Source organism: Periplaneta americana, chromosome 16, assembly GCF_040183065.1.
Source record: "Periplaneta americana isolate PAMFEO1 chromosome 16, P.americana_PAMFEO1_priV1, whole genome shotgun sequence".
NCBI classification, from domain to species: Eukaryota; Metazoa; Arthropoda; class Insecta; order Blattodea; family Blattidae; genus Periplaneta; species Periplaneta americana.
The window spans coordinates 513,515-530,852 of record NC_091132.1 but is presented as its reverse complement, the minus strand read 5'-3'; the positions used below and the strand labels follow the sequence as shown (position 1 = coordinate 530,852).

Genomic DNA, 17,338 nt, shown 5'->3' with positions numbered 1-17,338 from the left:
CGGCAGCCGGGGTTTACGATATGTCCTCCCCCTACCATCCTTTGAGAAGACTGGAAACTGCTACCCAATGTCTATAGTAGGAACTGGTAAAAGCAGCAATTGAAGTCGATGATCCCAAAATACATGATGGTGGCCCAAGCAGCAAAATTCATAATTTCAAGGGAAAAATTGTTCCGGGGCCGGGTATCGAACCCGGGACCTTTGGTTAAACGTACCAACTCTCTCCCAACTGAGCCGGGGCCTTTGGTTAAACGTACCAACGCTCTCCCAACTGAACGCTCTCCCAACTCAGTTGGGAGAGCCCGGGACCTTTGGTTAAACGTACCAACGATCTCCCAACTAATTAAAACTACTGATAGGGAGTTGAGTGTGATTGTGCCTTTGCCCAGTGACTATATTGTGGAATAATTAAAACTACTGATAGGCAGTTGAGAGTGATTGTGCCTGTGCCCAGTGACTGTATTGTGGAATAATTAAAACTACTGATAGGGAGTTGAGTATCATTTTGCCTGTGCCCAGTGACTGTATTGTGGAATAATTAAAACTACTGAGAGGGAGTTGAGTGTGATTGTGCCTGTGCCCAGTGACTATATTGTGGAATAATTAAAACTACTGATTGGCAGTTGAGTGTGATTGTGCCTGTGCCCAGTGACTATATTGTGGAATAATTAAAACTACTGATAGGCAGTTGAGTGCGATTGTGCCTGTGCCCAGTGACTATATTGTGGAATAATTAAAACTACTGATTGGCAGTTGAGTGTGATTGTGCCTGTGCCCAGTGACTATATTCTGGAATAATTAAAACTACTGATTGTCAGTTGAGTGTGATTGTGCCTGTGCCCAGTGACTATATTGTGGAATAATTAAAACTACAGATAGGGAGTTGAGTGTGATTGTGCCTGTGCCCAGTGACTATATTGTGGAATAATTAAAACTACTGATATGGAGTTGAGTGTGATTGTGCCTGTGCCCAGTGACTATATTGTGGAATAATTAAAACTACTGATAGGGAGTTGAGTGTGATTGTGCCTGTGCCCAGTGACTATATTGTGGAATAATTAAAACTACTGATTGGCAGTTGAGTGTGATTGTGCCTGTGCCCAGTGACCATATTGTGGAATAATTAAAACTACTGATAGGCAGTTGAGTGCGATTGTGCCTGTGCCCAGTGACTATATTGTGGAATAATTAAAACTACTGATAGGCAGTTGAGTGCGATTGTGCCTGTGCCCAGTGACTATATTGTGGAATAATTAAAACTACTGATATGGAGTTGAGTGTGATTGTGCCTGTGCCCAGTGACTATATTGTGGAATAATTAAAACTACTGATAGGGAGTTGAGTGTGATTGTGCCTGTGCCCAGTGACTATATTATGGAATAATTAAAACTACTGATAGGGAGTTGAGTGTGATTGTGCCTGTGCCCAGTGACTATATTGTGGAATAATTGAAACTACTGATAGGCAGTTGAGTGCGATTGTGCCTGTGCCCAGTGACTGTATTCTGGAATAATTAAAACTACTGATAGGGAGTTGAGTGTGATTGTGCCTGTGCCCAGTGACTATATTATGGAATAATCAAAACTACTGATAGGGAGTTGAGTGTGATTGTGCCTGTGCCCAGTGACTATATTATGGAATAATCAAAACTACTGATAGGGAGTTGAGTGTGATTGTGCCTGTGCCCAGTGACTATATTGTGGAATAATTAAAACTACTGATAGGGAGTTGAGTGTGATTGTGCCTGTGCCCAGTGACTATATTATGGAATAATTAAAACTACTGATATGGAGTTTAGTGTGATTGTGTCTGTGCCCAGTGACTATGTTGTGGAATAATTAAAACTACTGATAGGCAGTTGAGTGTGATTGTGTCTTTGTCCAGTGACTATATTCTGAAAGCTGGTTCTGAAATATTATCCCCTCCGTTAAGCTATCTATGCAATATGTCAATGCAATGTGGTATTTTTCCAGAAAGACTCAAATATTCAATAGTAAAACCAATATACAAAAAGGGAGATAAATGTACTATTGCTAATTACAGACCCATATCATTATTAACAACATTTTCAAAAGTGTTTGAGAAAGTTATGTATAATAGATTATATCATTACCTGGAGTCCAACAATATACTAGTTTTAGAACAGTTTGGATTTATAAAACAAAAATCGACAGAGAATGCTGCTTTTAGTTTGGTGGATGAAATACTAAATTCATTAAGTTCGAAACTACATGTAGGTGGGATTTTTTGTGACTTGGCTAAAGCATTTGATTGTGTAGACCATAGTATATTAGTAAAAAATTTGAAGTTTTATGGTATTAAAGATGAGATGTTGGGTTGGTTTACATCGTACTTATCAAATAGAAAACAAAAAGTAGAAGTAAATGTACCAAATAGTCATAAAGTTACTTATTCAGAATTTAGAAATATTAAACATGGTGTTCCGCAGGGGTCAATTTTATTTCCTTTGTTGTTTCTAGTTTATATTAATGATTTAGCCTTGACCGTAAACAATTCATCCCATGTAATTTTATTTGCAGATGATACAAGTGTAATTATTTCAAGCAAACAATACGATCATTTTATAAACACTTCTAATACAGTGCTGAATCTAATGAATGAATGGTTCCATGCAAATAAACTAGCACTTAATGTTGATAAAACCAGTGCAGTGAAATTTAGTACACACAATAGTGCTCAGGTTTCCTACAGTATTCGATTAAATGGAACTCATCTCAAAGAATCTATAAGCACAAAGTTTTTTGGTTTAGAATTGGATAATCACTTGAACTGGAAGACGCATATAGAATGTATTACTCGTAAATTGAGCTCTGCCTGTTATGCATTAAGATCCTTATCTACTATTGTTGATATAAACTTACTTAAAATGTCATACTTTGCATATTTTCACTCTGTAATGAAATATGGATTAATATTCTGGGGTAACTCGTCTGAAGCTAAACACGTTTTTGTTTTACAAAAGAAAGCTATAAGAATAATGGCCGGTGTGCATAAAAGGACCTCATGTAAAAATATTTTCCGAAACTTAGAAATCTTGACTTTACCTTGTGAATACATTCTTTCCCTAATGATGCTGTATATTAAGAACCAAGATAAATTCAGTACTAATCAAGACATTCATCATTTTAATACAAGACATAAATCAGATCTTCATCTACCCTCTGTTAGTCTAAGCTGTTTTAAAAAAGGAGTTCACTATTCATGTATAACAGTCTTCAATGCACTGCCTAATTATCTTAAAGATTTGAAGAACAACGAGAAAAGGTTCAGAAAAGAATTAACCAAATTTCTACATACTCATACCTTCTACACAATTGATGAATTGTTTATGCTTGTGAATTGAATTATTCTACTTAAATGACATGTACAATTTTATATAGCTCAACTAAAATATGTTTTTATATTGACTTAATCTGTTTACTATGTATTGTATTTTTTGTTTAGCATAACTGATGAATTGTATGTACTGTAAATTGAATAGTATACTGTATAGGTCAACTGATGAATTGTTTAAGCTTATAAATTGAATAAATCTACTTCATATGAATTGTATAGCTTAACGAAAATAAGTTTGTAAATTGAACTAATTTGATTGTATATGTTTGTATAGTTTGGCTGATGAATTGTATATGTTCTTAAAATGATTACTAGTCTGTGTAGCTCTACTGATGAATTGTATATAGACCTACTGTAAATTGAATGGCAATATGTATAGCTCAACTGATGAATTGTTTATGATTATAAATTGAATTAATCTACTTGATATTAATTGCACAAATTTGTATAGCTTAATTAAAGTATGCTTCTTTGTATTGTATATATTTGTATAGTTTTGGCCGATGAATTGTATATGCTTTAAATTGAATAGTAATCTATATAGCTCTACTGATAAATTGTTTGTGTTTGTAATTTGAAATAGTTTGCATGATATGTATTATCAATTTCTGTATATCACAACTGGTTGAATTGTTTATTTAATTAAATAGTTTTGTATTATAATATAGCTCAACTTATGAATGATCGTTTGCGTTTGTAAATTTAATAATCTGATTGGCTATATGTTGTATACTTTTAGTAGAGCCATCGATGTAGCTCAGTCGGCAGACTCGCTGGGCTGCTGATCCGGAGCTGCGTTCGGGCTTGGGTTGGATCCCCCTTTGGACTTTGGTTTCTTCGGAGGTTTTCCCCAGCCGTGGGACTGAAGCCGGATGGTCTATGGCGAGTCCTTGGCATCAACCCCTTTGATTTGATTACCCCATTTGATCTGATTACCTGGTTGGGTTTTTCCGAGGTTTCCCCCACCGAAAAGGCAAATGCCGGGTAATATTTTGGCGAATCCTCGGACCTCATCTCATCTCACTACATCTCGCCAAAATGTAAAAAAAATTGTACATAATTGTAAAAATTGTAGAAAATTACTAAACTGTAGAACTATAAAAATTTGTAAAAATTGTAATTGTAATATTGTAAAATGTTGACATGTTCCACATCTTAAAGCTTCATTGCTCATGTAAGATCTATGGAATAAAATAAATGAATGAATGAATGAATACTGATAGGCAGTTGAGTGTGATTGTGCCTGTGCCCAGTGACTGTATTGTGGAATAATTAAAACTACTGATAGGGAGTTGAGTGTGATTGTGTCTTTGTCCAATGACTCTATTGTGGAATAATTAAAACTACTGATAGGGAGTTGAGTGTGATTGTGTCTTTGTCCAATGACTGTATTGTGGAATAATTAAAACTACTGATAGGGAGTTGAGTGTGATTGTGTCTTTGTCCAGTGACTGTATTGTGGAATAATTAAAACTACTGATAGGGAGTTGAGTGTGATTGTGTCTTTGTCCAATGACTCTATTGTGGAATAATTAAAACTACTGATAGGGAGTTGAGTGTGATTGTGTCTTTGTCCAGTGACTATATTGTGGAATAATTAAAACTACTGAAAGGGAGTTGAGTGTGATTTAGTCTTTGTCCAATGACTCTATTGTGGAATAATTAAAACTACTGATAGGGAGTTGAGTGTGATTGTGTCTTTGTCCAGTGACTATATTGTGGAATAATTAAAACTACTGATAGGGAGTTGAGTGTGATTGTGTCTTTGTCCAGTGACTGTATTGTGGAATAATTAAAACTACTGATAGGGAGTTGAGTGTGATTGTGTCTTTGTCCAATGACTCTATTGTGGAATAATTAAAACTACTGATAGGGAGTTGAGTGTGATTGTGTCTTTGTCCAGTGACTATATTGTGGAATAATTAAAACTACTGATAGGGAGTTGAATGTGGTTGTGTCTTTGTCCAATGACTCTATTGTGGAATAATTAAAACTACTGATAGGGAGTTGAGTGTGATTGTGTCTTTGTCCAGTGACTATATTGTGGAATAATTAAAACTACTGATAGGGAGTTGAGTGTGATTGTGTCTTTGTCCAGTGACTGTATTGTGGAATAATTAAAACTACTGATAGGGAGTTGAGTGTGATTGTGTCTTTGTCCAGTGACTATATTGTGGAATAATTAAAACTACTGATAGGGAGTTGAGTGTGATTGTGTCTTTGTCCAATGACTCTATTGTGGAATAATCAAAACTACTGATAGGGAGTTGAGTGTGATTGTGTCTTTGTCCAGTGACTATATTGTGGAATAATTAAAACTACTGATAGGGAGTTGAGTGTGATTGTGTCTTTGTCCAGTGACTGTATTGTGGAATAATTATAACGACTGATAGGGAGATGAGTGTGATTGTGTCTTTGTCCAGTGACTATATTGTGGAATAATTAAAACTACTGATAGGGAGTTGAGTGTGATTGTGTCTTTGTCGAATGACTCTATTGTGGAATAATTAAAACTACTGATAGGGAGTTGAGTGTGATTGTGTCTTTGTCCAGTGACTATATTGTGGAATAATTAAAACTACTAATAGGGAGTTGAGTGTGATTGTGTCTTTGTCCAGTGACTGTATTGTGGAATAATTAAAACTACTGATAGGGAGTTGAGTGTGATTGTGTCTTTGTCCAATGACTCTATTGTGGAATAATTAAAACTACTGATAGGGAGTTGAGTGTGATTGTGTCTTTGTCCAGTGACTATATTGTGGAATAATTAAAACTACTGATAGGGAGTTGAGTGTGATTGTGTCTTTGTCCAGTGACTGTATTGTGGAATAATTAAAACTACTGATAGGGAGTTGAGTGTGATTGTGTCTTTGTCCAGTGACTATATTGTGGAATAATTAAAACTACTGATAGGGAGTTGAGTGTGATTGTGTCTTTGTCCAATGACTCTATTGTGGAATAATTAAAACTACTGATAGGGAGTTGAGTGTGATTGTGTCTTTGTCCAGTGACTATATTGTGGAATAATTAAAACTACTGATAGGGAGTTGAGTGTGATTGTGTCTTTGTCCAGTGACTGTATTGTGGAATAATTAAAACTACTGATAGGGAGTTGAGTGTGATTGTGTCTTTGTCCAGTGACTATATTGTGGAATAATTAAAACTACTGATAGGGAGTTGAGTGTGATTGTGTCTTTGTCCAATGACTCTATTGTGGAATAATTAAAACTACTGATAGGGAGTTGAGTGTGATTGTGTCTTTGTCCAGTGACTATATTGTGGAATAATTAAAACTACTGATAGGGAGTTGAGTGTGATTGTGTCTTTGTCCAGTGACTGTATTGTGGAATAATTAAAACTACTGATAGGGAGTTGAGTGTGATTGTGTCTTTGTCCAATGACTCTATTGTGGAATAATTAAAACTACTGATAGGGAGTTGAGTGTGATTGTGTCTTTGTCCAGTGACTATATTGTGGAATAATTAAAACTACTGATAGGGAGTTGAGTGTGATTGTGTCTTTGTCCAGTGACTGTATTGTGGAATAATTAAAACTACTGATAGGGAGTTGAGTGTGATTGTGTCTTTGTCCAGTGACTATATTGTGGAATAATTAAAACTACTGATAGGGAGTTGAGTGTGATTGTGTCTTTGTCCAGTGACTATATTGTGGAATAATTAAAACTACTGATAGGGAGTTGAGTGTGATTGTGTCATTGTCCAATGACTCTATTGTGGAATAATTAAAACTACTGATAGGGAGTTGAGTGTGATTGTGTCTTTGTCCAGTGACTATATTGTGGAATAATTAAAACTACTGATAGGGAGTTGAGTGTGATTGTGTCTTTGTCCAGTGACTATATTGTGGAATAATTAGAAATGCTGGTGACTGTATTGTGAAATAATTAAAACTACTGATAGGGAGTTGAGTGTGATTGTGTCTTTGTCCAGTGACTATATTGTGGAATAATTAAAACTACTGATAGGGAGTTGAGTGTGATTGTGTCTTTGTCCAGTGACTATATTGTGGAATAATTAGAAATGCTGGTGACTGTATTGTGAAATAATTAAAACTACTGATAGGGAGTTGAGTGTGTTTGTGTCTTTGTCCAATGACTATATTGTGGAATAATTAAAAATATTGGTAGGCAGTTGAATGCGGTTGTGTCTTTATTTTGTGGTGTATTTTTGGAACAATTACCAATGTGAGTGATAAGCATTAGGGAGGAGCTTTATTATTTCGCTTCATAAAAAAAAGGAAAGCCTCTATCATTGATGATAAATGAGATGTGATTGCTGGCATTCTTGACGGCCGTGGGAAGTATGAAATGTAGATGATTGTAAGAGTTCCCACCATACAAGTACTACTCAGGCTATAGCTGGCAGTGATATTTATTAATAATAGTTCACAAAAAGTACATAACCTTAATAAATTACAATTAACATATACACCAATAGCAATTATACACAAAAATATACATTTAATACCTCATTTTCCATCATATATCTATTTCAATTTATGTCGGCTTTAACTTGCACTTACGTCTAGTTTCAACCAAGCGCGTTTATTTTAAAAAAGCTTTAAGCTTATTTATATATTACTTTTGAACATTGTTTAACTCTACAATGAACAAGTGTACACGAATTGTTCCTGTTGCTCTATTTATCCAATATTTATGTTTAATTTTAGGTCCTTAAGCCTGTTCCTTCCCTTCGCCCTGGGCCGGGCCACAGCGTCCACCGAAGCTCGAGCTCCACGCCTTCCTTCCCGCACGCCATTCCCCGATGCGGCCAGAATATTCCGGCCTGCCGCCACGATATTATGATTAATTACATAAATAATAATTACACTACTCAACACGGTTTTCATAACATGGACAAGAATAACTATTTTCATGTAATTTGTATGTCCTGATTACGATTATGGCTTTGAATAAGTGCCTACACGTCACATTTTTTCAGAAACTTATATTTTTAGTTAGTGAATCGTATAAAATTGTGTTAAAACCTAGCCACTTTGAAAGAGGTTCTTTTCTTTAACGTCGATCTTTTACACAATTACATAGCATTTCCGTTCTTTTAAGGTACCATCTGAAACATACTTTCACTTTTGTGGGTTAAATGAGTGTTACCCTTAACAATGGTTTATTGTTTTATTACCCTTATTATGCAGCTGCACAGAGGGTAGGTCACATCTGGCTATAACTGACTAAGGGAAAGGAGGAAATACTTAAGGTCGCTGTTGTATCGTTAGACAAGAAATGAATAATTTAGCGATTAGTTCTGATTGTGGAAGTGTTGTGAGCGGTACTCTGTAATAGTGTTAAATGGATAGCAATCGTCGTTCCTGTAAAAATTTACCAAATAGTTTCTGCTATGTTTGTGGGGAATTAACTTTGAAATCACAACGTCGATAAATATCAGACAATGTAAAAAAGACATATTACTTGTATTTTGGCTATAAAGTGGGTGAACAAGAGAAAAATTGGGCACCACACTTGTGTTGTGAAACATGTTACGTGAAGTTAACAGAGTGGTTGCGCGGAAAAATAACAACATGTATTTTGCTGTTTCAATGATTTGGCGACAGCCCACCAGTCATCTGGAAGATTGTTACTTCTGCATTATCAAACTATAGGGATTTTCAAGGAAAACTAAACATAAAATTGTGTATCCAAATTTCCCACCAGTCATAATACCCGTGCCACATTCCTATCCCTATCCCTCCGCCCAGTGGGGAAGATTATGTCATTCCAGAGGAACACGAACTATCAGAATCCTCAGAATACCCCTCAACTTCCGCTGATCCCACCTACATTCCTGAACATCATAGAACACCACATCTGATACGACAGGCAGAACTTAATGACCTAGTTAAGGATTCAGGCCTTTCCAAACAACACGCTGAACTATTAGGTTCTAGATTACAAGAATGGAACTGATTAGCAAAATATACCAAGATTTCCGTGTTCAGAAAACGAAACGATAAACTAACCAGTTATTTTGTAATGGAAAATTCTGTTTGCCTGCAAAAATGTGAACAGGCTTATGAATGATTTAGATATTCAATATAATACAGAAGAATGGAGACTGTTCATCGTGTCGTCAAAATTAAGCTTAAAAGCAGTTTTATTGCTCAGTGGCAATACAAAACCTCCCATCAGTGGCTTATTTAGTCACTACGAAAGAAACTAACGAAACCATATCATTGTAATGAACATCGCTTAGCAATTTGTAGAGATTTCAAAGTAATAGCTTTGTTGCTTGGATTACAATGAGGGTTTACTAAGTTATGTTGTTTTTTATGTTTGTGGGACAGTCGAGCAACAGCAGAACATTATGCGGTGAAGAACTGGCCTATCACACAAGGTTATATTCCTGGTGAGCATAATATTAAATATCATCCGCTAGTACAGCATGAAAAAGTACTTCTTCCTACACTGGATAAAAAACTAGGGCTAATGAAAAATTTTGTGAAAGCTCTAGATAATAGTGGAGAAGCCTTTCAACACTGAAAGACTCTGTTCCCTAAAATCAGTGATGCTAAATTAAAAGAAGGCATATTTGTTGGTCCACAAATTAGAAAACTTTTTAAGGACAGCATTTTTGAGAAAAAATGTAACCCCAAGAAATTACCAGCATGGACATCTTTTACATCAAAGGGTTTTTTGGGAATCACAAGGCAGAAAATTATCGCCAAATAATAGAGATGTTACTAAGAAACTACAAAAAAAAAAAATGGCCTGCAGTATGTGACTGAAGCTCCACTTCTTACATCCACATTTGGACTTCTTTCCGGAGAACTTGGGGACTGTAAGTGATGAATAGGGAGAGCGATTTCACCAAGACATTGCTACAATGGAGCAACGGTATCAAGGAATATGGGATCCAGCGGTGATGGGCGATTATTACTAGTTTTTAAAAAGGGAAGATTCCAGTTCTCACGAGAGAAAAAATGAAGATATTTTTTTTATCTTTCCCTATTTTATAGGAGGAAGAGTGGCTTTTATAAGTCTTAATTGCTGAGCAGTTATTGATGCATCAATTTTATCATATCTAAGCTGCCCTTGAAAATTTTCACACAAAAAATGAGAACAAAATAATTTTTAATGGGTCAAAAATCATGATTTTTCAAGGTATCACAAAAACATGACGTGTTACGAACTTCTCATTGTCATTTTCGTGTTCAGCGCATGCAAATTAGGTAAGATAACCCTATTTTATTAATTTTATGGAAAAAAAGTTCAAATTTGTTGAGTAGTGTTATTATTGGTATTACTATTAATATTATTTATTTAACTATTATTTATAATTTATAGTCATATATTTACAATTGATAAATTCCGAAGCCTAAATCAGAAGAAAAATGGCTATAACGTGCCAATCAGGTATTTCATGAACATAATGGTAAGTACATGCACTTACTGTTCTGTTAAAATCCGGTTAGTACAAGTTATATGCAAATTTACGTACTCCTGAGTCATCAGAACTTTGAGCAAGAGATCCTGATCACTGTTGTGAAGTTCAATCAGAGTACTTTCATCTTCTTCAAAATCGTGTAATTTGGTTACAATCATAACAGACGCACAAAATATGTTGTTCTTAGCAGCAGCCATTTTACTTGTCACTTACCATTGTGTTCCTGCTACATGCGGCAGCCGGGGTTTACGATATGTCCTCCCCCTACCATCCTTTGAGAAGACTGGAAACTGCTACCCAATGTCTATAGTAGGAACTGGTAAAAGCAGCAATTGAAGTCGATGATCCCAAAATACATGATGGTGGCCCAAGCAGCAAAATTCATAATTTCAAGGGAAAAATTGTTCCGGGGCCGGGTATCGAACCCGGGACCTTTGGTTAAACATACCAACGCTCTCCCAACTGAGCCGGGACCTTTGGTTAAACGTACCAACGCTCAGTTGGGAGAGCGTTGGTACGTTTAACCAAAGGTCCCGGGTTCGATACCCGTCCCCGGAACAATTTTTCCCTTGAAATTATTCAAATTAACTTTACAAGGAGTTATACCTGAAAGCTTGATTTGCATAGCTAAATTCATGTCAATGACGCTATATAAAGATTCGTCTTTAGGGACAATTTTAATGTAGCATAAGCTTTTCTCCTAGTTGTGAAGGCTAAAATGTGTAAACTTGGACAAATATCGGTCAAAGTGTGTAGATTTGTAATAGAGAACATACATACATACATAAATAAATACACTTCCACTGCTAGAACGCCTCTACCTTATTGAGATCATGCAAGCTCCAACCTGCACATGAGGTGTCCAGGCCTTTAACAAATCGTTATTGGGAAGCAAGACATAAGTTGGGTTTTCTCTACTTCTGTAGTATCAGTTGATGTTCATGTGTTATAGAATAAACATACATAGAGATATATAAGCAATTCATTCTCACTGAAGAGATTATCATGTGCAATACGAATGTAAGGGACTACAGCTAGTATAAACTTACACCACCAAATTCGAGGTGTGGAAGCTCCACCCCAAAGCCAGGGAGATCCAGGTGTGCCATTGAGTCCGCAGTGAACACCTGGTAACGTTCTGATAAATAATTTATCTCAGCTGCCGCCTGACCTTCAGACTGTTCACATATTGCACTTCGTGTCTAGTGGCGCAGTTACGCAATGTCTTAAAGTTCGACGACTGTGCGAGATGATACTAGAAACATAGATTAGGGCAGCTATTATGAAGTGACACCTGGAACTATTGCGTCTTATGTTGATGATTTTGTCAATTTACATAATTGGGTGCCATGGAAGAAACTCCATCACCTCCTATATTATAACCACATTGTCATAGTTACTGAAAGCTGTGAAAAAAAAAAAATTGAAAAAGCATAGTTCGAGAGCCACTTTCGCATCAAAGAGTCTGTTAGATACACTTATTACAGTTTTATGCAATATAAATCTTTTTCTTTTCATGGTTATGGAGTAACAAACTTCTCAAAGAAAATAAACAAAAGTTATATTTCTTTAATTCATGTTTTGCACCACGAAATTATGTAAACTACTTACCTTTTTAGTATTATTAAACTGTTCGTTCTTGGTTTGATCCACTGCTATATTTTTATTAAGAAATTGGATGGTTTATAAGGTTCGAAACTACAGGCTACAACGTAATAAACATAGAAAAACACAATTATTTGTATAGGCTATTAACATTTCATTTAGGCCGATATTATGCTGAGTATATGAATACCTCATTTATCTGTACAATGAACTGCATTTACGATACTGTACCATTTGTACAGTATTAGAAAGAGCTGCATCAAATTCTTTAACAAAGTTATATGTGTTAGGGGAAAGAAAATTAATTGTTAAGTTTTCATCACACCGTTTCTTTTTGCTTCTCAGCATTAACCTTTCATATGTCTCTTGAGAAGAGATACAAAAGTCTTTGAAATGGAACGTAACATATCACAAAACTCGTGTTCAAACAAGATTTTCTGTTTCACAGTTTCCAACACATCTTTCAAATCACCCACTGATTTCACCACTCGCCATTTATACTGTTGCAATGTCTTATTCTCTTTTGTACACAAAACTATTCTTTTCTTAACTTCTTTATTATTCTTCGACAGAACCCGAATTTTATTTTCAGTATCAGCTTCCAATGACATGATGGAGGTCCCAACTTCGTCTACAACTGTCACAGTAGAGAGAGGGAGAGAAAGATTTCAGCAAACTTCCGTTTTACTCTTCTTCTGTCCTGAAAATAATAATTCATATAACTTAACGAGCCTACTTTATACACAGCAGCGAATAGATATATTATGGTTAACTATCATTGTAATGTAACTAACCTTTAGTTCTTCAGGGTGCAAATACATACAGCACAGCCCCCTTTCTATGATAAGGTCGTGCGATCCATATCTTCCTCCCTGAAGTGACTGGAACAAATTGTGCTGCAACGACAACAGGAGGTGTCCGAACAGCTTTAACCTCAGGATCCTTTGGGAAGCTGTAATACAAGTTAGATTTAAATATTAATAAACTACACACACATGAAATATTATCGTGCTCAGTGCTTTTCTTGTGGAGGAAAAAGTGGTGGATCTCTGTGTAGAATATATTATTGCGGAAGAGAGATGCTTACTCTCCAGTACAGGAAAATTTGTCGTTTTTAACCTTCTTTTCGTCCAACATTCCACCACAAAAAAAGAACTGATCATGCTCAAGAACTAGCTATATTAATCTTTCCATATCCCATTTTGCGAATTATACGTGTAGACACAAAATTTGCATGCATCTTAATTGAACTTTCGTTTTCAACTTGATACTTTCAATATTCTCCCAAGATTGCATTCTTAAAAGCAAGGAAATCTGAACCGTGTAGATGCAGCTTATGAACAGAAATCCTTGTGCATTGAATGAAAGATTGTGTTCGAAATACAACAAAATATTTCAAAATACATTCAATGTTTGTTCTTGGCACTTTGATTTAAATCTAAGTTTTTTATTTATTATTATTATTATTATTATTATTATTATTATTATTATTATTATTATTATTATTATTATTAATGCTGGCAAGATTCCATTTCGACGCCGAAAAAGTGTTTCTGAGCTGCCATGTGTGTTTACAGCGGCCCTCTGGATCCACGAATCAATTTCACTTCCTGTTACATTTGTGCTTATTTGTCAGTAATTCGATTTTTTTCATGATGCGCATGAAATGTAATTGGTGAAAAGTTAGAGAACAGAAAAATGTATGGCCCTCAAATCCAGGGTTATCAGCCGATTGTCTTTATGTTGTGGAAAATAAACAGGGAATGGGAGCAGTTACGTATAACCGTCGGAAAAGTTCGTGGTTAAACTGTGTACTTCATGTTGCGGATTATGCAAAACTTAGTACACAGATTTTTCCGCTAGATCAGGGGTCGTCAGCACAGAGCACGCTGGGGCTAGCGTCGCTTACCCGCGGAAAACGCAGTGCACCATGGTGCTCTCGTAGCTGCTAGCGGGTATGCTCTCTGTCTCTCCCTGCTGCACGACGGTGCACACGGGACGGCACCGCGTAACTATTGCACATTTCAGCGAGTGCTGACGACCACTGCGTTAGACGAACCGTTGGAGCAAGATAACCGGCGAGGAGAAAGGAGTCTCACAGATGTGCTTTACATCATTTTTAAATTCTATCCGTAAATAGAAAGCCACTTCATCTGGCTGATATGTACATCTATTACCAGGCAGTACATCTCACTCGACGATATGTGTCAGAGGAAGAACAATTGTTTGTATGCATCTGAAGTCTGACTAGTGTAATATGTACTAGTCGGCGATGTATGCAATGGAGGGGGAAAGGAACTGGCCACCCTACCCCATTTTCTCCTGGCTTAGTTGTCTCATGAGTGATTCCTTACCGATATCACTTATGTTTCAACCAGTCTTCGGACTGCTGACTGTATACATAATGTGACAGCGACGTGAGAATCGAACTCACGACCAGCGTCCCGCATGAAAGCAGATCGCACAGGCTCCACGGAACATTGAGTGACGTCGCGCGGTGGAGAGAAGAGAGTGGGTGTATTACGTCACGCGACGAGTTTGCGCGCGCATCTGGTGCTGGTAGGGAGGAGAGGGCCCTGGATTTCTCTGGAATGCCATCTCTAGAGACGGGTCGAACTTTCGAGGCTACGTCGCTGTAGTTATAAATTACGGTCGCGAAGGAACGACAGCAGTTTCAGTTTTCAGAGTTTACAGTTATTCAGTCAGTGAGAAAGCCAGAGCAAGCAAGCCAGCCGGAGTTCGACTCGAGTGTGCGTCCGCATCTGCGTCAGCATCCGAAGGCCTGAGTTCGAGTGCAGTGGACCGCAGTTGGAGGGACCTGAGTTCGAGTGCAGTGGCCGCAGTTGGAGGGACCCGAGTTCGAGTACAGTGAACTGTCTCTGGAGGTCTGTGGTTCGAGATACTGTGAACTCGAGTGACTGAGATAGAAGAACTGTGAACTGAGAACTGGTAGTTCTGATTTGTAAATAGTACTGTGTAAATATTAGTTAAGATTAACAGTTCATTGTTGTGCGTAATAGGCCAAGTAAATTGTCATTGTCGTCGGTGGAGTGCTATAACGAATACTGTGTGAGTGAAGATCCAATTGTTGACGAGAGCGTTAAGGTGAATTGTAGAAAGGAATCATTGTTGTGACGAATAAATCTCATTGTTGTTACTAATAAAATTACATTGGTGTCAGAACCGGGACATTATCGACAATGGAGAACCTACAGCAGATCCTGCAAGCCATCGCAGAAATGAAAGCAGAAATGAACATGCACATTAGTGAAGATCCAATTGTTGACGAGAGCGTTAAGGTGAATTGTAGAAAGGAATCATTGTTGTGACGAATAAATCTCATTGTTGTTACTAATAAAATTACAATATAGTAAACCACGTGGCCTACTACTTTGATTGATTGATTTGGCGAGGGCTGAATTTAAATTCAAATTATGGTTTATTTAACGACGCACGCAACTGCCGAGGTTTCATCAGCGTCGCCGGTGTGCCGGAATTTTGTCCCGCAGGAGTTCTTTTACATGCCAGTAAATGTACTGGCATGAGCCTGTCGCATTTAAGCATACTTAAATGCCATCGATCTGGGTCGGAATCGAACTCGCAACCTTCGGACACAGAAGGCCAGTGCTATACCGACTGCGCTACCCCAGGCTTATAAATCTCCGGTATTTCCATTTTGAAAATTTGCCCGGCCTAAATTCCATCAACGTTAAATAACCACACAGTTTTTAGAGCGTCGTAAAAATCAATTAGGCTACTATTACGCTAACAAAGTTCTCTGACAAAGAATATGATAAAATATTTTATCAAAGATCTTTGATTAAAGATAGGATTTGGGGTATATTACACTACATAAAATCTTTTATAAAATATTTTATCAAAAATAATCTAAAATTAGGAAAAAAAGCTAACCTAACGCTTGTTCCAGAACAGTGAACACGTGTTCGGAGGATTTGTTGATACTAACATTGACGCGTTAAGTTTATGATTTGTTGATAGTCTACTAATATTTATGCGTTAAGTTTATGATTTGTTGGTAGTCTACTAATATTTATGCGTTAAGTTTATGATTTGTTGGTAGTCTACTAATATTTACGCGTTAAGTTTATGATTTGTTGGTAGTCTACTAATATTTATGCGTTAAGTTTATGATTTGTTGGTAGTCTACTAATATTTACGCGTTAAGTTTATGATTTGTTGGTAGTCTACTAATATTTATGCGTTAAGTTATGATTTGTTGATACTAATATTTATGCGTTAAGTTTATAACACCATGATGAAGAACAGTATTATGATTGTTTAGCTAAAATTAGTTCAGTTATTATATAAACATTTTATTGAAAAAAAAAGAAAAAGAAAAGCCTGTGGGTTAAACCGTGAATTGCAAAACGTGATAAGAGAGGTGCAGTGCGAAGACTTGATAAGTTTTATTATTATTATTATTATTATTATTATTATTATTATTATTATTATTATTATTATTATTATTATACAAATTATTTATTTACAACATTTAATTTCCTTCACACTCCGATATCAGAATTTTTGTGGTAGCAACAGTCCAGCTATATTTGCGTTCCGCCATATTTGTTTCAAGGAATGGAAATCTTTTATCGAAGATAACAAGATGTGCTTACATTTTATAAGAGATCCTTTATCAAAGAAACTTTTATAAAAGAAAACCCATTACACTGTCATATGTGTTACAAAAGATCTTTGTCAAAGAACTTGGATAGCAGCCTTAGACTATAATTTCATTCTTTTGATTCTTTAAATTGGACAAAATATGTTTGTCTGGTGCTTTGTGAAGTTTGATAACGAAGGGAACTACTCAGAATTTAATGTTGAAAAGCACCTTTTAAGCTAGAAATCTGTTCGAATCGGTCAGTCTGCCTGTCCGAAGCAATTTCAGCTGAAGTGATGTTGGGGAATTTACAAGACAGTGAAATGTGTCTTAG

The 17,338-nt window shown here is 36.4% G+C and overlaps 1 protein-coding gene across 1 annotated transcript in view; it reads right to left on the bottom strand.

The window, feature by feature from the left end:
* LOC138716216 (uncharacterized) overlaps window positions 1–11,977 on the bottom strand; it is a 94,173-nt gene extending 82,196 nt beyond the window's left edge. The window contains exon 1 of the mRNA XM_069849053.1: window positions 11,825–11,977. Coding sequence (XP_069705154.1) covers window positions 11,825–11,884 — 60 coding nt within the window. The 5' untranslated portion in view covers window positions 11,885–11,977. The remainder of the gene's footprint in view (window positions 1–11,824) is intronic.
* Between the last annotated feature and the right edge of the window lie 5,361 nt (window positions 11,978–17,338).